Source organism: Sceloporus undulatus, chromosome 7 (assembly GCF_019175285.1).
Source record: "Sceloporus undulatus isolate JIND9_A2432 ecotype Alabama chromosome 7, SceUnd_v1.1, whole genome shotgun sequence".
Classification (NCBI taxonomy): Eukaryota; Metazoa; Chordata; class Lepidosauria; order Squamata; family Phrynosomatidae; genus Sceloporus; species Sceloporus undulatus.
In genome coordinates this window covers 21431984-21453915 of record NC_056528.1, presented here as the reverse complement: position 1 = coordinate 21453915, position 21932 = coordinate 21431984, and the positions used below count along the sequence as shown (strand labels likewise).

Genomic DNA, 21932 nt, shown 5'->3' with positions numbered 1-21932 from the left:
CACAGGTCAACCTCCCAAATACAATAAGACCTCTAGCAGCCAACCTTTCAAAATATAGGGCTGTGAAGACTGCACATTGACAGTGCTTTAGGGTGCTTTATCTCTAAGATACTAAGGTGCACAACATGTGAGGTGAGATGGGGAGAGGCAGGCCAGGAAAGAAGCTTGACCAGGCCTATGGATCCTCCTGTGGCTACCCAGAAGTTCCAGCTCTGTAACCCAGCTACATATTAAAACACGCTTTCAAAATGCAGCAAAAAGACACATGTAGCCCTTCCCTTTTTTTTTTTTTTTAAAAAAAAAGGCAAATGTTCAGTTTTTGAGCAGAATGAAACATGGGAATCACGCTGACCGTAAATCACAGCACCAAAAGAAAACACAGGTCCTTGCCTAAGCTTTGATGAACCACAATAGCCTTACATCTTTCCCACCACCACCACTGCCACCCCACACCCTTTTTGCAGATCTTGAATATTTTACACCCTTCCTCTTTTGCTCCAACCATCTTTTTATTGAGTGGGGGTAAAGGAGCCCCCCTTCTGCAGTACCAGCAGACAGACATGCCCATATTGTTTGGCCTCTTACATGCACTTGTCAATTATATTTATTTTGCCTCAGTGCCTACAAAATTACAGCTCTACAACAAAATCCCTTAAACCTAAAAAAAGGAAAAGAACCAGAACAACGGTTGTTTCTTTTTTAATATAAAGCAGTACAATGTCTAGGTTTGTGTATTTCAAGGGTTTTTCTTTCAGTGTTTTATTAATCAACCAACTGTAACTGTTCAAAATAATAATAAAAAAAATTCCCATAGATGGATTTGGAAAAAACCCACCTACCCAAAGGCTGGGGGAGAGAAAGAGCAGCTCCATATTGTTAAGTGGGTTCCTGTAAGCCTGAGGCTCGTGGTTCCAAGTCCCAGCGGGGAGAGGTCCTCAAAATGGCTTGGGAGAGGCAAGCTCAGCTCCTGGGAAGGGGGAGGGAGGAAACACTGTCCCTAAAGTTTCTATAGGGCTAGAGAGAGCAGAATCCCCCCCGCTGCTTGGCAACCAGGTGGTAGGGTCTGGCAAAGGATGGGAGGGAGGATAGAAAGCGCCTAGATCAGGTTGCAGCAGTATTGGTGGTGGGGTGACTCATGCATGGGCCAAATGCAAATACCCAGGGAAGCCTTAGGATTCAGGGGAGGTGGTTTTATCCTACAAAACCTCCCAGCTATTATCTAAACATGTAGCCAGTGGTGTTTGGATGCCCTTCTTCAACCTCCCTTTGAATTGGGATGAAAGAAAGCACCGGAGAAGCAATCACAGGTAACCCAGTCTTGCTAGTGGTCTCCAAGACCAGAGGACCCTGCCCCTGTTCACCAAGGGATGTCTTGTTCACCCTCTAGCACCTTTAGCCACAATGGCTTTGGCTGATGGGAACTGGGAGATCAGCCACACTTGGTGGGACACAGGTTCATCCACCTTCCCCTGGACTCTCACTTATGCTGTTCTTTAGAGTTCTCTGTGATTTCTTTGCTCAGCTTATTCCATCTTAGTGTAAAATGGGAAAAGATCCACCAGGCTCACCAAGGTTCTACAGACAGATGGTGGTGGAATGTCTCTCATTAAGACTGCAGCTTAGAGAAGGTAAGGAACACCTAAAGTCTTCATGAACTGTTCCTTACCTTTGCCAAACTGAGGTGCATGAGAGAAAGAGAGAGCTCAACTTTTGCAAGGTGCAACTCTGGGAGCATATCCCATGATTTACACTCTCATTTCTCCACAGAACAAGGAAAAGAGGGTTTAGGAGGGAACAGGGATTAACTGCAAGCAAAATAAAAGTAAAACAAATGTAGACACACTCTCAAGCCTCTACTGTGAAAGCCCTCCTTCAAGCAACCAAACTAGACAGATCTTGCGCAAATGGAGGGATTGGAAAGGGTTGGTAGAGGGAGCTTTCCACCTGCCAGCGACAAAAATACATGTCAACAATCAAAAGCTGGTTAAAAGTAGTATTCCCATACATCCTCACTTCCAAGGCTGGGATAAACTTTCCAACACTTTGCAAAATCACTCAGGTTCCCTTGCACTGGACCCAGGAGTTTGGTCTACACAGGGCAAACAAAAAAGGGAGCAAAACTGAAGGAAGCCTTTAATGGGTAAAATTGCAGAACTCTTTGACTTCTTTTTTATAAAGCGTTTTGGAGCACAGCAAATATACACAGCCTTTTTGTGGCAGCAACTGAGAGAAGAAAAGGGGGAGGGGAACCAAAAAGGAAAAGGAAAAGGAGATAAGAGGGGAGGAGGGGAAAGCATATGAGAAGAGGGAGCCATGTTTCTTAAAAACTCACTCAATGCTCTCTGGTGTTCCAGTGAGGACACAGGGTCTCTCTGCCATCCCGCCACCATCTGTAAAGACAAAACAGAAAACAAAAACAAAACAAAGAGCTAACTGGGTGCATTCCACATTTTACACTAGGATATCAATTCACATCTGGGGAGATAATTTATTTTTAAATAGATCTACAGTGGTGCCTCGGGTTACGAAATTAATTCGTTCCGCGGCTAATTTCGTAACCCGAAAAACCTTCGTAACCCGAATTGCCATAGGTGCTAATGGGGAAAAAAGCCGCGCGGCTCCATTTAAACAGCGCCGGCGTTTTTTCGTAACCCGAAAAAACGTTCGTAACCCGAAACAATAAATCCCTATGGGATTTATTCGTATCCCGAAAAATTCGTAAGCTGGGTAATTCGTATCCCGAGGTACCACTGTATAGTAAGGTTTGCATAAAACTGATGCTAAAAAACTGAATTTCAGAACACCCAACCAGTGTTTTGCAGCACAGAATCCCAAGTCCTACATACTGTATATATTGTTCAAAGTGATCCTTACTTGGTCCTGAGGTGCCACAGCTGAGAAGACTTGTCCCATACCCTCACAGAGTGTACTAACCTCAATAAGGGACACAGAGAAGGATACCCCAGCAGACCTCAATCCTTGGACAAGTACACACAGAGAAAGAGCTGCTCCCTCAAGTATTGATCCTTGTTTCCCATGGAGCCCTCCCAACTGCTGCTCCCTGAATTGATCCCACATCATTTGGCACGGGTGGGTGGGTAGATGTCCCCTTGACACTAGTAAGATACATACAGAAGATGAACAGGAAATTGGAGCAGAACACAGGCGACAGGCAAGCCCTGTTCCATGGAACCTGCTCATGAGTCTCACCCAATAGTTCTGAAGGACTTTTGAAGCAAGAGACATACCCTGTATGATGTGCTCAATGTGTCCTAGAGTCTGGAAGAGTGACTTTTTGAACTACAACTCCTTTAAAGACACAGAGAAAAGTCTACCGTTGAACAGCCCTTAGAGCCAAGTTTTTCTTAATGTTTAAGTGTAATCTCTTTTCTTGTGATCTGAGACCATTGGTTAAAGTTTTAGCCTCTGGAGTAGAAAGATAGCAAGCTTGCTCCATCCATGACATCTCCTCAGATTTTTAAAGAAAATCATTGTAGAGAAGCAAGGTAGAAGTAAAACAAACAGTGGCAACCTCCGCCTGTCATTCTGGTAAATAATATACACAGCTCTAGCAGACGATTGTTGCGCCAACTTGCTTCACTGGATTTATTTTATTTATTTAATAGGGAGGGAGGGGGAGGAAGAGAAACAATATATGCTTACCTGGTGCAATCTGAATTTTGCAGCCCGACTCTGCTTGAATCCTGGAGATCTGTTCACCACCCCTGCCGATAACTGGAAAAAAAACCCAGATCAATCAGCAATGAACTGCTTGTTTGAACAAGTACAGTTGGCTGTCTACATCTGCAGAGGTAAAGGGTGCAAGACCCCACAAATGTGGAAAAACTGCAAATAACTCTCCCTGGATGGGGCAAGAGGAGCAGGAGGACAACATGCTCCTTCTTCCCCTGGCCTTCCCATTCCTTTAACTGGCTTCCCACCCCTTTCCCAGGTAGATTCTGGAAGGGTGTGTATGTGTGTGGGGCTGATCCTCCTCCTCTTTCCAGGACAGTTAGCTGCAGCTATCCAGCCAGGAAAGGGGGAAGGTTGGTGCACGCACTCTTCCTGGCTGCTCCCTCCCTCCTGGTCAGGCAGCCTTGACCTCATGAACAATCAAAACCGCAAGTCAAAGCCACGGATATTGAGGGATGACTGTACATTTTAAATAAGACTCAAAAACCCAGAAGGTTTGGCAAGTTGTTAATTTGGACTAATTAAGTGGGGGGAGGGATGGGGAGGGAGGGAGGACAAATATGTCCCTCTTGGAGTTTGAATCCATCCCGAGAATTCCTCAGATGGTCACCCCTTTCTTACTCATGACTCCATTCGGTTGATTGCCAGCTTTTCTATAGGCCTTTGTCTCAAAGTTTGAAATTCCTTTCCTAAGACTGGCCCGATACAGACAGGCCAAAATAAAGCTGCTTCTGAGTCACTTTGGACGTATGCTGTTTAAATGATGCATGCATCCTAAGAGTCCAGAAACCGCGCCAAAGCCATGATTCAGTCCTAAGGACCAGGGCACAGCTTTGGCGCAGCTTCTAGACTCTTAGTATGCATGCATCATTGAAACAGTATACCTCCAAAGTGACCTGAAGCAGCTTTATTTTGGCCTATCTGTATGGGGCCCTTTGGCGTGTTACAAACGCGCCAAAGGGGCGTGCTAGGGCTGAGAAGGGGCGTGTTCAGGTTGAGAAGGGGCGTCCCTGACGCCCCTCAACCCTAGTATGGACCGAGTCTGCACAAAATGGCGGCGACCGTCCACACGGGGGGCGCCATTTTGACGTCATGGACGCATAGCATCCAGACGTCGCGTGGCGGAGGTGATGCCGCGAGTGCACTACCAGTGCCTCGCGGCGCCACTTCCAGGGCCCAGAAAGAAGCACCATTTCGGTGCTTCTTTCTGGGTGCACCCGGGAACCGCACGGTTTGGCCGCTGCGGTTCCCGGGCGCAGGAACCGGTGGCGGCGGCAGACTGCCCGTTTTGGGCGGTCTGTAACGCGCCTTTGTTACTAAAATAAGAACTTGAATCTGAACTATATGGGTATTTCAGATCCCACCTTCTTTGCCTTTGGTGCTGCCCACTCCAGAACATGCTCCACTAAGAATCTGAATCTGACCCACAGGCTGAATGTCCCCCCCCCCTTGTGATAGGAGTCCAGGATAAGGGCACTCTGGCACTAAAGAACCCATCCTGAGCCACTGTGCACCAGACTTCAGATAACTTACTACCAGGAAGGACTCTCTTACTGAATATAACAAGTGAAGAGACCAGAAGAGGACCAAGTGATTTCTTAAGCATTCTAGTCCCACCTAGTCCCATCCAGTTCTTGCCTAAGATGTCTAGCTAGCTGCAACAGGATGTGGCAGGCTGAAATAAAATTAAGTGTTAGAACTTTTGGGCCGCCCGTTGAGTTAGTCCACAAACTCCCATCAATCTCATCCTGCATAGTCAACTGTCACAGGCTGTGTAAAATGCAGTCCAAAATCTACTGGAAGGCCTTTTCCAATGAAGGTGCTGTCGTTCTGTTTGATCAGGCTTCATTAGGTTTTTCCTAGGTCTTCCACTTCAACTCTTTTAAATGAAATTTGCTTCTGGGACCTGGAGTATGCAAGGTGTGTACTCTGTTCCCTAGCAATGAGCCCACTCCCTCTTCAAAGTGGTGTATCCTCTCTATGCATACAGAAGCACCCAACCCACCCTGCCTTTGGCTAGGTTTAGTATTAGCCAAGTTTGCCATCCAGCTCTTTAACTGTAGGTCCCCATCAGCAGAGAGTAACAAAACTATCCTTAATTGACTTTTAAGTTTAGAGGAAAAATGGTTTCTCCTTCAATTGCCACATTCTTACAGGCATTAAGAGAACTCATGCTGTTACATCACATACTACCTATCATAATACAAAGTCATTTTCACCAGAATAAGCATTTGAGAAACCCCATATGCAGCAAAGAAAGGGGTGGGTGGGTGAATTACTGAACTGGGATACTTACTGAATCCAACCATTTTGTCAGGCACTTTGAATTCTTCTGTTATTACTGCCCTGAAAAGAAGAAAAAGGAAAGCTCATTACCACAAATTCTTGTAATATAATTCAGTAAAGTTGATTAAAAAATTAGTTTCTATTCCCAAGAAACTAGCACAGCATTTTGGAAAACCACACAGCTGTATCAATTTTAATTAATATTGATAATATATTCATAGAATCGTAGAGTTGGAAGAGACAACAAGGGCCATCCAGCCTCTGCTTAAAACCTGCTAGTGCTAATTCTATGGTCAATGTCTGGCAGATGTTGACCACAGAGTGATTTACTTATTGGAATTATATTCCGCCTTTCGCCTAAAATGGGATTCAAGGCAGCTTACAATAATTTGAAAAGGATACAACTAAAACATAAATTACAAAAGTAAAAAATAATTAATACTAATATTAAAACATTAACGGTTAAACATACAACACAGTTAAAACAATTTAAAAACAAACAAATATTAAAACACACCAATAGCACTCACACCGTCCATAAGTAAAATCCTGTCTAAATAAGACTGTCTTCTGCTGCCAGTGAAAAGAGAGCAAGGAGGGGGCCGACCCACAGTCTGGGAGCAGCCACAGAAAAGGCTCTCCCTGCGAAAGTGGTGGGAGTGAGAAAAAGCCCTCCCTGTCAACCTTAACACTTAGGCTGGCTTGTATAGGGAGATACGGTGCTTCAGATAGGCTGGACCAAAGCTGTTTAGGGCAGTGATTCTCAAATGGTGGGAAGAGACTCCTGGGGGGCACAGAGTTGGTCAAGAGGGGCATGACACTTCAAAGTCCCTCGCTCCCTGCCTCTTTTCCCCATATTGTTTTTTTTTCCTATCCTGGAGGCGAACAGAAAGACAAGGAAGATGTTTGGCAAACTCAATACATTCTTTCTCACATGTTGGGCACCTCTCTTGGTGTGTCAGTGACTTTCTGTCACACATTAATTCTTAAATGTTTTTTCCAACTCTCTCCTTCAGATATGTTCATTCACACAGTCTTCCACACAAATTCCCCCCTTACACACATACATTGACATATGTATTGGATCTAAAGTGGGCCACAGGGGCAAAACCACTGAGAATCACTGATTTAGGATTTTTAAAGTCAAAAGCAGCACTTTGAATTCTGTCTGGAAACAGACTGATAGCCAGTAAAGTTGTTTCAGCAGGGAAGCCACATCATCCATGTAACCAGCCCCAGTCAGCAATCTGGCCAGAGCATTTTGGATCTGCTGAAGTTTCTCAACAGTTTCCAAAGGCAGCCCCAAGCAGAGTGCATTACGGTAGACCAAACAGGATGCATTCAAGGCACTGATTACAGCCAGACTTCTGACTTTTTACTGTGCAAGTATGCTCCTGGACACAGCTGAAACCTGGACATCCGCACTCAAATCCGAATCTAGGGGCACACCCAAGCTGTGAACCTGAGATTTCCGGAGCAGTATAACCAATCCAGCAAGGGCTGAATCCCTATTATCTGATATGTCTTTCAGTTGACCAGAAGCACCTCTGTCTTGACTGGATTAAGTTTCAATTTGTTCAACCTCACCCAGTCCTTTACTGACAGCAGCCACTGGTTTCGTACAGAAAAAGCTTCCTTGGAACCAGATGGAAAAGAGAAATAGAGTTGGGTGACATCAGCATAATGAGTTAGTCCCAGATATGGTAATTATTTAATAGTCAACCCACTCAAATGGGAATTATGTTAGTTAAAGTTCACTTTGTTTCTATTGATTTCTGCATTTCTGCCTATGACAAAACCTGGAACCAACTCATTAGGTCAGTCACAACTAACTTATTCTAAGTACAGAAGGTATTAATGGATCATCTATTAAATCTGACTGAATCTGATATCAACCCATTAAAAACAACATGTTTATAACAAATGCAAACTTAAAAAGTACCCCTGCAGGCAAGGAACTTTGTACCAGTAAAGCTTCTCCAGGGCTTCACTGTTGATGCTATTTTCACAGGAGAGTGCTCTAGAAAGCACTTCAGCCATAAACACAACCACTCCCCTTCCTAGATTTCTGGTGAAGCTTTGGTATGACCCACTCTGTGTTGATTTCTCCTCTCATCAAGCCTAAGAATGCTATACTGGGTACTCACCACGAAGGTGCCTTTTTGTTCTGTTGCTTGGTTAGGCTGTGAACTGATGAGACAAGATGGCCATTTCTAGAAAGCTGTTCGAATTGATGATATCAGACTTTTCCTGCCTGTTCTAGCAGTAGTAGGGTGAAATCCATTTTTTGTGGGTTCCTCCTCTGTTGTCACGTGCCTTCAGGTTGTTTCCAACTTAGGACGGCTCTAAGGCCAACCTATAATAGGGTTTTCTTGGCAAATTTTTTCGGAAAGGGTTTGTGATCTCTTCCAATTCTACAATTCTATGATTTTAAGAATCCAATGTGGCCTTCTCTATTTATCTACATAACTGATTAGAAGAAAGACTTTCACATTCCTAGGCCATTTCTATAGAGGGTCTTTTCCTCCACTGCTGACAAATGGAGATACCCACCTCATTTTCTGTTTTAACTTCAAGAATATTTGTGCCCTTCCAAGAAGACCTACTAGTTAAGAACAGCATTAAGAAGGACATCACTCTGCATCTGGCATAACTCCATGCCCATCTTTAAAAAGAAGAAAACTTTCTAATAATATCAACATTATTTCTGTCCATTTACTATGAGAAAAATCTGTTTCTGGAAGTCAACTAACTATAGAGGCTACAGGCCCAAGCTGTAAGCCAGACATCTCAGGTTCAAGTCACCCTAGCCATGAGAAGGTCAACTGGTGGCCATAGGTAAGCCACTCTCATAAGCTCAACTGTTATCTTCTCCCACATGGAAGAAAACTAACTTTCCTTTATGGACAAGTCCCACTTCCTCAAAAGAAAACAATGACAAACCTCCTTTGAACAAATCTGACCAAGACAGGTTCACTAAGGCTCATCATAAGTTGAAAATAACTTGAAGACATACAACACAAATCGACATGAAAAATGCCTTTGAAAAATGTCCCAAATGCTTAGACCCTTGAACAGAACTGATTACAGACTAGGTGGCATTCAAAGCTCTATACAAGTTGGTCAGTATTTTCCTATATGGGCTGCCCACAGATGAAGACTGCTGTTGGTACCATTACCTTTAGAGACACCTTTAATAAGGATGTAAGAAAGGCCTTCTTGGGGGCCATGAACAGACAAAGACTTTTTTGCAGTACAGTGGTACCTCGGGATACGAAATACCCAGGTTACGAAATTTTCGGGATACGAAAAAAATCCCATAGGAAAACATTGTTTCGGGTTACGAATGTTTTTTCGGGTTACGAAAAAACTTTTGGTGCTTTTTTTCGGCTTTTTCGCACGGAATCGCGGCTTTTCCCCATTAGCGCCTATGGCAATTCGGCTTACGAAGGCTTTTCGGGTTACGAACGGTGCCACGGAACGAATTAATTTCGTAACCCGAGGCACCACTGTACAGTTTTAAATGGTAGAGGTTATTTAACTGTTCTTGGTGCTGTGGTCTTTTAATTATACGCACTGTGTTTTTGTCTATGTTGTGAAATATCTTGACTCCCTTGCTGGGAGAAAGGCAGGTTATAAGATAAATACACTTTATTCATGCAGGCTGTTAGCAATGTTGCTGAGGAAAGGGTTTGTTACCAGTTGGATGCTGCGTTTTCTTTAATAATGTGATTTAATTTTAGTTTTTTGTCTGTGTGTGTTGTTTTGTGATTTACTAAACTTGCCCTCAACTTATACAAGAGGTTGACTTATATTCAAGTATATATGTCAAGTTCATTTTTTTATTCAATACAGCTGCCTAGAGTGCCATTTTTGAGGGGAGAAGGCAGGAATGGCACAACAACAAAAAATAAATGGTATGTTTTATGATATTGATCAGGTCAGATATCTCTGTATCTTATGGAAACAAAGATGGTTGATGGTGGCTGTAACAGCCCACCAAGTCATCATGCAGAATTCTGTTCTGCTACGTGCCTTCAAGTAATTTCACTATCATGGTGACCCACATACATTTTCCTAGCAATATTTGTTCAGAGGAGGAGTGGGGATTTGAATGCTCTTCTCCTACACTCCGACCACTATATCATGCTGCCTCTTATAAAGCTTTCCTTAAAAAATTATTCAGTAAAGGTTTGCCTCTACTGCCTTCCTCTGAGGCTAAGATTATGGCTTGCTCAATGTCCCCTAGTGGGTTTCCAGGGCCAACCAGGGATCTGAACCGCAATCTCCCAGAATTCTAGTCCAACACTCAAGCCACTACACTATGCTAGTTGTTACACAAACTTGTCCCACTGCCAAAAGCCAGGCTTGGATCCCAAGGGGTTGTACTGGTTCTGGGCATTGGTCTGCAGTTTTTGCACAGCAACAGACATCTCTGCAATATGCCACGTGGCAATCTGCTTTTCAACTTGACTGGGGCTTTCAAATGCAACTAATAATACAGCACAGGGATATGCTGTTTCAATTAAACTACAACAACAACAACAACAACACAATCCCTCTTACCCTGACCAAAGTAGGCCCTCGGATCTCATGTCCAAGGCACAAGTTTAATTCAATATAATTTTGTGTTATCCACACCTCACCTCTTTCCCCAAAGAAACGTTTGTAATATACTAAAGCATAAAGAAAGAGCTTAAGCTTGGAAGCAGGGGCGGGAGGGGTATGGAAAAGAAACTGAGCCAACACAGTTTTGCCACGTTTTCAACCTCTGACTTCCTAACACTCCAGTACAGATGGCAGATCAATAAACAATTAGAAGTGATCAATAAATAATAAAACATAACCCACTGCTTACCTTTGATGTACCAGGGCCCCTAACTGGTTACCTACTGTGGCAGAGAAGAGAGAAAAAAGAAAAATCAAAGCATTAGCACGGATAAACTAACTTCATCTCTATAGAAAAGAGTTCTTACCATTTTCATCGAGGGGGTGAAAAAAAAGAAGAGAAGCAGAGCAAAAACAGCAATTTGGGTTCAGTGGCTGAAATGAATGTGTTACTTGGGACAAAACAGGAGGGGATTTCTTGATCAACAACAGCCTAGAAGCAAAGTGTCCAGCTGAACACTGGATAGGAAATTGATCCACCTTACTCTCATGCTGAGAAGCATGGGAGAGAAATCCTGCCTGGCCCCCCAAATCCCTACAGTTGTATCGCCTGCCCCACCAGCAACCTCCCCAAATTAAAACCCCTATTAAAAAAAGATCAAGCAGATTGGTACACATTAAAGAAGAAGCAGCCAAGACACAGAGATTTTGGAAGATTTAGTCTAATCATAAGCAGAGAGAGACAGAGAAAGAGAGAGAGAGAGATTGAGAGAGAGAAGGGAGGGGAGCTTGTAACATACTTCTCTGGGTCTCTCTTATCTGTGCTCCATGGAGCCAACTTACACGAAGACCTGTTAAAGGAATAGGGCTGTTAAAGAACCTTGTGTCACCAAGTTGTATGTGTTATCACATTTCTAATTAATACCACCAGCTGAACTAGGCAAGGTTGCCAGGTGCTGTCCTGTCCACCACCCATCAGAATACTTCTATTAGCAGTCTCTTCCCCACTGACAGCATTATTATCTCCAACATAAAGGGATTAGAGATATTAGAGACAGAAAGGGGAGAGAGAGAGAGAGATGGAGAGAGAGAGAGAGACAGACAGACAGACATGAAGAGAAAACTGCAAAGCTACAGGAAAACACCACATCACACGTTCTAACTTGGACTGTCCTCATACTGCAACAGGTACCATCAACTCACTAGAGCAGATACATTAAGCTGGCTGAGATATCACAGCAAATTATGGGTTACTGTGCAAGGAACAGCTAGCCTTGCACTCACATGTTCTGTCCCTCCATCATAAAGTCATAATTAGAAGTTCTTACTTTAGTTTTTTGTTAACCAGAGCTTGTGGGTTTCTGCAAACTGAAGAAACTATACATAATCTTAACTATGGTTTGTTCAAAACAAGCCAAAGCTAATAATTTAGTTGGGTTTAGACTGAACAGCACATCACAATTGTGACTTGTCTTGAACAAACCATAGTTAAGAGTAAATATACTTTGTTGGGTTCAGAGGAAATGACAAACTCAGTTAGTTAAGACCAAAAGTGAATGCTGAATTATTTATGGCCATTCTAGGGAAGGAGATGTTTCTTCATAGTTGACCGAAACTGGCCAAATGAAACAACACTGTTTCTATGGAAGCCAAGATAGAAATAACCATTAAGTTTGAACTAGCAAGCCAGAATCCTATAATCAGCTGGCAAAACCAGAATCAGCAAAAACTGTTTGAAATCAGTTCACAAACCACGATTTACCATAATGTCTGAACTGACAAACCACAGCCAGGTAATGTTACTGCAGTGAAATTGGTTCACAACCCATGTAATTTGTATTTTATCCAAAAGAGAAATGGGCATATGACGCTGGAGGACTAGAAAAACGAGGACATTTATGTGTTTCCTGTTGCATTACCCTGCTGTATTTACATCAGTTTTAGTTATGAACGATGGCTAGCACAAACCACAGCTCAATATCCAGCTGATTTGAATTAATTCATATGCCAACTAATTTCAAATGCCTTCTTTAAAAACCATGCACAAGAATTCAATTCTAAATAAAAAGCAACAATTTTCTCCCCACCCTTTTAAACTCCAGTTCCATGAAAAGGGATCTTGTAGTACCTCTGAGACTATGGAGATTACCGCACTGCACTCTTGTAGTGCTGCTATTCCACTTTTACTGCTCTGGCTGCTTCCTGTGGCATTCTGGGATTTGCAATTTAGGGAGGGAATTTAGAACTCTCAGCCAGAGCACTCTTAGACCTCACTGAACTAAAGCCCAGAATGCTACTGGGGGTAGTCAGAGCCGTAAAAATGGAATAGACGCACTATAAGAGTAGTTCAGTAACCTCTTAACAGAAACAAAGCTGGTAGCATGAGCTTTCCTTGACTTTGGTCCACTTCCTCGATGCATGTAGGCTCAAGTCAAGGTACTATAAGATCCCTTTGCATACTGATTTTCCAGAGTAACACGGCTATGTCTTCAAGTTCCATGACAAACAGCAGACATTTAGAGTAAGCAAATGGGCTTGGAGTACAGGGCAATATACTGGCCCACGGGGTGGGTTTATACAGATTGCCAAAAAACAGCAAACACATACAAAAGCTCTCTATTGGATGTGATAAGAAATGGAAATGGTTTTGGAATTTATTTTAAAAAATGTTGAACAGTATAAAAGCATCGAGGGGGTGAAAAAATGGTGAATAAATAATAATAATAATAATAATAATAATAATAATAATAATAATAAATTTTATTTATAGCCTGCCTCTCCCTGCGGACCGAGGCAGGTTACAACAAGCAACAACAATAAGATACAATGTACAATTAAAACCCACATTTCTAATTAATCCCCTACCCCAACCCCCCTCCCAATCCTGAAAAGAACAAACTAAAAACAATACCAGTGTAAGATAAGCAATATGAAATAGTAATTAAAAGAAAAATTAAAATTAGCTAAAATTAGAGGTAATCAGAGGTGAGACATCTATCTTTCTTGGGGTAGACAGGGGCTATCAATATCAGTGGAGGGGAGGCTAATCTGGAAAGGCCTGCCAGAAAAAATCTGTCTTAACAGCCTTTTTAAAGGCTGTTAGAGTGGTAATGTGACAGATCTCCTTTGGCAGATCGTTCCATTACCTAGGAGTGGCAGATGAAAAGGCCCTCTGGCTGCAGTAAATTCTTCCCAAGGGACCTAAGTGGTGCAGGGTGGATTATGTGGAGGAAGGTGCTCCCACAAGTAGTCTGGACCCAGGCCATGTAGGGCTTTAAAAGTTATAACCAACACCTTGTACCATGCCCGGAAACTAATTGGCAGCCAATGGAGAGATTTTAGGACAGGTGTTATATGGTCTGATCTAGATGCACCTGCAACCAACTTGGCTTCCCCCAATGCAATTCATCCTCTTTGGCTGGAAAAGGAATACTCCAGAGGCTCTGGGGAGGTCAAGGATAGCAAAAACAGCCTTGAGGAGTGGCACTTTGTCCCCACAACGGGTACAAATAAATATGTCCACCCAGGAGCTGCAATACTATGCAAAAATTGTATACAACGTAAGTGCAATGACTAGGGCTGTGAAACCAAACATGCTTAAGACAGCATAAAACAAATATTGTCAGCAACAAAGCAAGCAAGCATGGGTCGTGTGAAACTTGTCATCATGTTTGCTACCATTACAGCTCATGAGAGAAACAGCTCTTCCTCACACAAAACAGTTAATGTGAGCCAAGGTCCAATGCCTCTGTACTTCCATAGTGTCTAGTGGACAGACTTAGTCAAAGAGGCCATGGCTCTGAATTTGCAAGAACGGAAATGAGCTGTTGATAACTTGGTGGTCTTTCGTTCACAGGGTTCTCATTAATCGAAGTTGACTTAATGGCAGTTAACAACAAAAGTGACTAAAATACTGTGATGACTCCCTATGGGGGGGAGAGGGAGAGAGAGAGCAGAGAAATTCTCATTCCAAAGATGTTCTCCAACTCAAATCTAATAGCTGTTGTGATCTAACAACAATAGGACTGAAGGATGTACAGGGGCCATCTCCCCCCCCCCCATGGCATGGCACACTAACTCCTTGGTTTCCAAAGGATATGTCCATATGTTTCCTCCTCCCCTGTGTATTTTAGTGTTGGACTGCAACTCCCTTCATGTCCAGCCTACATATCTGGAAGACACTAGTTTTGGGGAAACTGCTACAATGTCAGTGAACATGGTTTGCACATCAAAAAGGCTGTGCAGACAGAGCACAAAGGCCCTTTTACACAAACACACAGTCTACCTCTACCAAAGTACCTAATGTAACTCACTTTGTTCATGCGACTGCAGCCCTAGCTGAACATTACACAGAAATGGGCCATTCAGATCTAACAACCAGTTGAAGCCCATTTCAATTACACTGTATTGCTGAGGGGCAGAGATGGCAAGTACCATGGAAATCGACCAAGCTGCAATGAGATACGTTTTCCTAAACCACTCTCTCAGACACCCGCATATTCTTTCTGACCTGAAATGAAAAACGACCACCTCAGGAGTCCCGGGGGGGGGGGGGGGAGACACATCAAATTGAGGCAATGGAAAAAATTGTGAGCAAAGAAAATAAATGCATCAAGTTGTTGATTAAGCACACACTGCAAAGATATAAACATAAATGAAGAGGATCCATCCATTTCTATTCTCCATTAATAGTGTCATAGCAATACATGCTCCCAAATTATTGATTAAATTATCTTTTTTAAAATTACTCTGCATCTCACAAAAAGGGATTGCTGCTGTGTTATTGACTCCTAGGTTCACCTTTGAGTGCTTCTACTCCTGGTTGAAAAAGCTGTTATTGGCTATTGACCAAACAAGGAGACCCATGGGATAGATCAAGATTCTGGTTGGCAAATCCAGGCTGCCAAAAACAAACTTCCCTTAATACAGACTTATATAGCTCTGAAAAACAAGAAAGGGGAACTCAACACAGGAGGCAAAAAGCTTGTTGGGTGTCAATCGTAGAATCATTGCATTCAAAGAGACCCCAAGGGTCCTCCATTCCAACCCCAATCCTCTTGATCACTTTGCCTAAAAATAGTAAAAGGGAGCCCGGCCTATAATTATTTCTCACAAAGGGAGGGTATTTACAAAATTTGACCACCGCTTGTTTTAAATTCACTGGAAATTTCCCTTCCTAAAGGATGCATTAATAATAGAATGTAACAATATTTTTACCACATCACCTCCCTGGGCAGTCAACCATGACAGGCAGGGATCGAGAGGACACATTGTCTTCCTTACGCTTCCAAGAAGCTTGTCCACTTCATCAGGACTCACAAACTCAAAATGATCTACTGTAGTTTAACATAGTCCATGGAGCAATACTTCTATTGATGCAGCCTAGGATCACACTGGCTTTTTTAGCTGCCATATCACACTGCTCACTCATGTTCAGCTTGTGATCCACTAGGACTCCCAGATCCCTTTCGCATGCACTGCTGTTAAACAAGGGTTCACCCATGCTATATTTGTGTATTTGATTTTTATTGTCCAGCTGTAGTATCCTACATTTCTCCCTGTTCAAATTCATTTTGTTAGTTCTGCCCCAGCTTTCTAATCTGTTAAGATCATTTTGAATTCTGATTCTGTCCTCTGGGATATTAGCTACCCCTCCTAATTTAGAGCTATCTGCTAATTTGAGAAACATGCCCTCTATTCCTTCAACCAAGTCTTTGACAACGAATAGCACGGGGTCCAGAACATAGTCCTGTGGCATCCCCACTGGTTACTTCTCTCCAGGATGAAGAGGAGCCATTGCTGAGCACCTTTTGGATTTGATCAGTCAATCAAGAACAAATCTACCTAGCAGTTGCATTGTCTAGCCCACATTTTACTAGCTTTTTTGCAAGCATATCATGGGGGACCTTGTCAAATACCTTACTGAAATCAAGATATGAAGATGGGGACAACATCTGCCCTCATTTAGTCTGCTGGGACGTCTCTTGTTTGCAAGAAATTCTCAAACATTATTGCCAGTGATTCTGAGATTACTTCTTTTGATACCCTTAAATACAGTTCAATTGGCACTGGAGAGGTGCATTCATTTAGAACAACCAGATATTAATGCAATACCTCTTTACCTATTCTGTGCTGCATTTCCCCTACTGCACCATCTGCTCTATTCTCCCCTGGTTGAGCAGAGTTCTCCTTTTGGGAGAACACTAAGGCTAATAGATGTTGAGTTGTTCTGCCTTTTCTCTGTACCTTTAGCAATTTACCATCTTCCCCACACAGAAGCTCTACCAATACATTGTTCTTCCTTTTGTTATGGCCATAACCCCAAAAGCCTCTTTTATATTGCTTTTAACTTCTCTCTGCCCTTTAGCTTTTCTGATTTTCTCTCCACACAAGCTATTTGTTTAAATTCTCCTTTGGTGATCCCCCCCTTCCCCCCCCCTTCATGTACACAACCCTTTTGAGTCTTAGCTGAGCTGAAAGTTCTTTAGACATCCATCCTGGTTTCTTTAAGCTCTCTGACTTTTCCTCCTCACTGGAACTGTTTGATATTGTCCCTTCAATATTTCACTTTTAAGAAACTTTCATCCATTATGGACTCCCTTCTCTTTTAGTATTTCTAACCATAGGGTCACCCCCAATATTGCTCTAAATTTATTAAAATCACCTTTCTTGCTGATGCATGCATGCCTGACTATACTTGGCTTCCCGTTTCTGCTCTATAACAAACTTCAGGAGGACTTTGTCACTCCCACCTCAGGATTCTGCCACTTCCAACTCCATTAATCCAATCCAAGTTAAAAAAGCAGGTGTGTTCCTGAGAATTAGTTTGTTTAATGGAAAATTTGATGCCAGGGGGCAAAATATCACAAAAAGAATATGCTTATTAGAACCTGTCCCAATTCAGCAACACTTACTTCCAGGTCAAATGTGTAAAAAATAAGGTGGTAAAATAGATAGTACCACATTATACTACAAAAGGCATTGATAGGGAATCCTACTTTTGAATGTTAATCATTGGGGGGGGGATCTCCACAGGCAGCAAATGAGCACCTAAACAAGCATGGCAGGGGGAGGAGAACCTCTCATCCTTGTTAGTTTCCTACTAGGACAGTCTCTCTCTCCCTCTCTCTTTAAAAAGAAGGAAGCATTCAAAAGTGAACCCTACCCACCACCACTTGCAGTCCAACACAAAATGGAGGACTTTGAGATACAACTGCATCATTCGCACACTTGAATAAACCCAGGCCTCAAAGGAGCAGGATTAAAAAAGGCTGCATGTAGCCACCCCAGTGTCTCCCCAGTCAACCACTATTAGCCCTCTCTTTTTCTGCATAACATAAAATCCACCCCACGTGCACAAAAACAAACAACCTGGCAAGTGGTAAGAAGGCAGATATCTTCCCAGGTATCCTTTGCAGGGAAAATATTGTTGTTGCATTTTTTTAAAAAGGACAATGGAGCTCAAGGGTGCTGTAAACAATCTGAAGCTCCATTCTCTGTCAAGCAAACCCATTTTGCTCTGGGAAGAGAGTGCCTAATGGGAGGGTGGGCAGAACGCAGCCGTTTATACTCCAGGCGGAAAACTTTCCCATCAGCCTCTGAAATAGCAGAGGAGGAGCGGCTGAACTAACAGGCCACAGTGTACATGCTTCTTCCCTCCTTTTACATCTATCCGGCACAATTTAAGTTTAACGGCAGTCATTTTACTGCAAAATAAGAAAAAATACTGCATAAAATCAGCCCCATTTCCTGGTAAATGGCCTCTGCTATTCAAATCACTTACCTGTCCTAACTCTGTGTTTCCTTTAAATGAGCTGGTCTCTGGAGAACATGGTTTTAAATATGGTTCTAACTTGTTTTACATACCGACCTTTCTAATGTTTTTATCCCTTATTCCACTAAATTCAAGGTGGTTAACAAACATCACTTAAAACAAATTAGTGAAATCATTACAGTAAATCAATAGAATCCAAAACGGTGTTTTTTAAAAGCTTTCACACCCTTCCTCAAAGGAGCAAGAATGCAAAACAATCACAATTTATACTTATTTATTACAGTAATTTACAATATACTCAGCTGTAAGTCGACCTCATGTATAAATTGGGGGCAGATTCTGGGGCCAAAATTATGGATTTTGATATGGTCCGTGGATAAGCAGAGGGTAAAACTTAGAGCCATATAACAAAGGATGCAAAGGATGAAACAAAGGAAAACGATGCCAAAGAACCTAACAAAATTCCAGCAGGCATGTAAGTGTGTTTATCCTAAGACTTGGATGGATGGAAGAGCAGAATAGGGTCAGTGCTTCCAGGACAGATTATAATCTTGCCTTTCACCAGAGGATGGTTCCTTTTTTAAAATAAAGAGTTAAAGTACAGTACTAACACTGACTTGTGGATAAGTTGACTCTGGTTTTGGGGGTCAATTCTTTGACTAAAATGTCTAGATTTATATAATGGTATATACAGTACTTTTAGACCTGGAAGCTCATGCTGTGCAAGAGGTTGCTAGAAGCTTCCCAAAAGATCATGATGGGAAGGGGCATTTTTGAGCTGTAGATACAATGATTTGATGCAGGGGTGCCCTGAAACATAACAATTATTTCCAGGGTAGGAATTATTATTTTGAGGAAGGTTGAGCTAACTTAGTATGAACTGCCAAGTGGAGATAAGAAAGAAATACTTCTCCCTTATAATAACAATTAAAACAGAAACAAAGCAAACTCACAAGGAGACTGGCAGATTCTCAGTTATTTTAGAGAAGCAACATGGCATTGCAGTGTTTTGTTGTTTTGTGAAAGTCAATTACTACAGGTTTTCCGCTGCTTGTTTCAGGAAGGCAAGCACATTTTGCAGCAAATAATTGAAAGTGGGAGAGGAGAGGAGAGAAATTCAGGTCTGTGTTTCAAGTTCCATTTCATGCCCATTGCCCAGGTCAGTTCAGCCAATTCTTTTCAGCCGCAAGACACAGATTAAGTCTACTTTAAAGGAAGTAGGAGGGTGGGTGTTAGACAGCTTCTCCAATGTGACAAAAAGATCTCCCCTCTCCCCCCCTTCCAAGAAAGCTCCAAGAACTTGTTACGATCAGCACACTGCCATAAACGTCTGAGATCCATAATCCTCTATCAATCAGCTGTCCATTTACCGAAATGGATAGGTACAACGTTAAAGTCATCTGCAATGCTGAAGCTCATTGCTGCTCGCAGCTGTCTGAAAGTAGGGTTTAGAATATGCACGAGTAATAAGAGAGAAAAGAGGTGGAGAAAGCATCAAAAGCATTAACAACATAGAGGTATTTCTTCTTTGCTATTTCCTCCCAAACCAGATTTCTCGCATTCACCCAGAAGCAAGAAATACGTACTGAGACAGCTCTGGACAGTTTGTGACAGCTGGTGATCCCTAATTTTAAGTTGGGAATCAGCAACTGGAGGCCTGAGAGGTCCCCAGTGTCTACAGAAGATACAGGTTTGACTCAGAACAGAGCACTATTGAACAAAAGCTCTTCATTTGCACAGGGTGCGGAGAAGCCTTCATAGAATCATAGAATTGGAAGAGACCACAAGGGCCATCCAGTCCAGCTCCCTGCCATGCAGGAACTCTCAATCAAAGCATCCCCAACAGATGGCTGTCCAAAGGAGGAGGCTCCACCACAGTCCAACAGATTAGGGCTTCTTTGAGGATGAATATTGGACATGAGATACACAAAGTTAACTACTGGTGACAGTAACAGACTGTCACACTAATGACAATTTTTTTAGCGAATTGCTACTAGATTTCTGCTTGGATAGTTAGCATTATATTGTCAGAACTCTGCTAACAACCACATTTGAGAAACAAATTGTCATTTGACATATGAAACTTGCTGTTGTTATGTATCATCAAGCTGACTTTCACTTAAAGCAGTGGTTCCCAACCTGTGGGTCGGGACCCCTTTGGGGGTCGAACGACCCTTTCACAGGGGTCGCCTAAGACCATCGGAAAACACATATTTGCATGTAGCAATGAAAATAATTGTATGGTTGGGGGTCGCCACAACATGAGGAACTATATTAAAGGGTCGCAGCATTAGAAAGGTTGGGAACCACTGACTTAAAGCCTTGCTCAATTCCTGAAGGCTCAGGGCTGTGGTTTCCTTGGCTGAATCTATCAACCTGTAATGCTTCTACTGCATTCAACAAACAGGTTGGCTAATGAAGTCCAAAAGCAAGAGAAACCCCTGCAGTAGCTGGGCAACATTGATTGAAAAGTGGACAAATGGAAGTCAGATCATAGGAAAACCAAGCAAGAAGACATCAGTAAAGGAGAAGAATACAATGACAAGGTGTGGCTGAACTTTTGTGAATTCATTGGTTATAATTCATGCACTGTTCTGCTAAACATATTACAGTTGGTCCTTGGTATCCGCTGGGATTTGGTTACAGAATGCTCAAATCTTATCAAATACAATGGCATAGTAAAATGGTGTTCCTAATCCAAAATGGCAAAATCAAGTTTGCTTTCTGAATATGTTTTTCATTGGTAATATTTTCAAGCCATGGATAAAGAATCCATGGATACGGAGGGCAACTTTATACTTCATAATGTACTGATTTGCTGACAACACAAGACTAGTTTGCTGACATCACTACATTTTCTAGGGGACCTCAGGACTGTAGAAGACCAAGGAGCGGGCTTGTGCATTGCTAAACATCATAATAAAAGAAATATCTGGCAGAGAGCCACTCTCAGAGACAACAAGTTTAACACGATTAGCTTGTGTTGATTTAAGATGAGGTGACACTTGGTTTTGAAAAGGAGAATCTGCTTAGTTGGCAGATTCCTGGGTGGTCTGCCTATTCCACCAGTAAAAGCCTATCAAGGACTGACAAGTAGATGCCTGGATTCAATTCCACTTCCCAGAAGGGCCACTCATTCCCTTTACTCAAGGCATCAAGAAGGTACAGTAATTAGCCCTTTTGTGACAGTAATCTTGCTGGTCAAACAGTTATCTAAGAGAAACTGTTGCGGGAAAAACTGATTGTGGTGAAGTTCTTTGGGCAGATATGGGATCAAGCCATTATTATTATTATTATTGCAATAACTATTTTTTTTGGGGGGGGGCTTTAATTGAATCTCTTCCCTTTTGTGATTTGGCAGGGAAGAGTCAAGTGAATGCATTTCACTCATGATATCTCCCCGGCTGAGATGTGGAGCTGCTGCCCTTCTATCTCAGAAGAACCTTGAATGGATGGATCACCAAGGAGCAAAAACGACTTGGGGCGAAGTGTAGGGTACATTTCTTCTTTCCAAATCACAAGCCAATGCTCCTTCCTTTGTAACTAGACCTGTTGATTTGGCTTAGGAGTG

At 42.4% G+C, this 21932-nt stretch overlaps 1 protein-coding gene across 5 annotated transcripts in view; it reads right to left on the bottom strand.

Moving 5' to 3' along the window:
* FUBP3 (far upstream element binding protein 3) overlaps positions 1–21932 on the bottom strand; it is a 73757-nt gene that overhangs the window by 40490 nt on the left and 11335 nt on the right. For 2 of the 5 annotated variants that reach the window (XM_042478760.1, XM_042478763.1), the window contains exons 3-7: positions 11388–11438; positions 10838–10871; positions 5990–6039; positions 3664–3735; positions 2333–2390 (exon numbers count right to left, since the gene is read on the bottom strand). In XM_042478760.1, the coding sequence (XP_042334694.1) occupies positions 2333–2390; positions 3664–3735; positions 5990–6039; positions 10838–10871; positions 11388–11438 (265 nt within the window). The remainder of the gene's footprint in view (positions 1–2332; positions 2391–3663; positions 3736–5989; positions 6040–10837; positions 10872–11387; positions 11439–21932) is intronic. The other 3 variants (XM_042478764.1, XM_042478765.1, XM_042478762.1) reach the window with 2 other exon arrangements.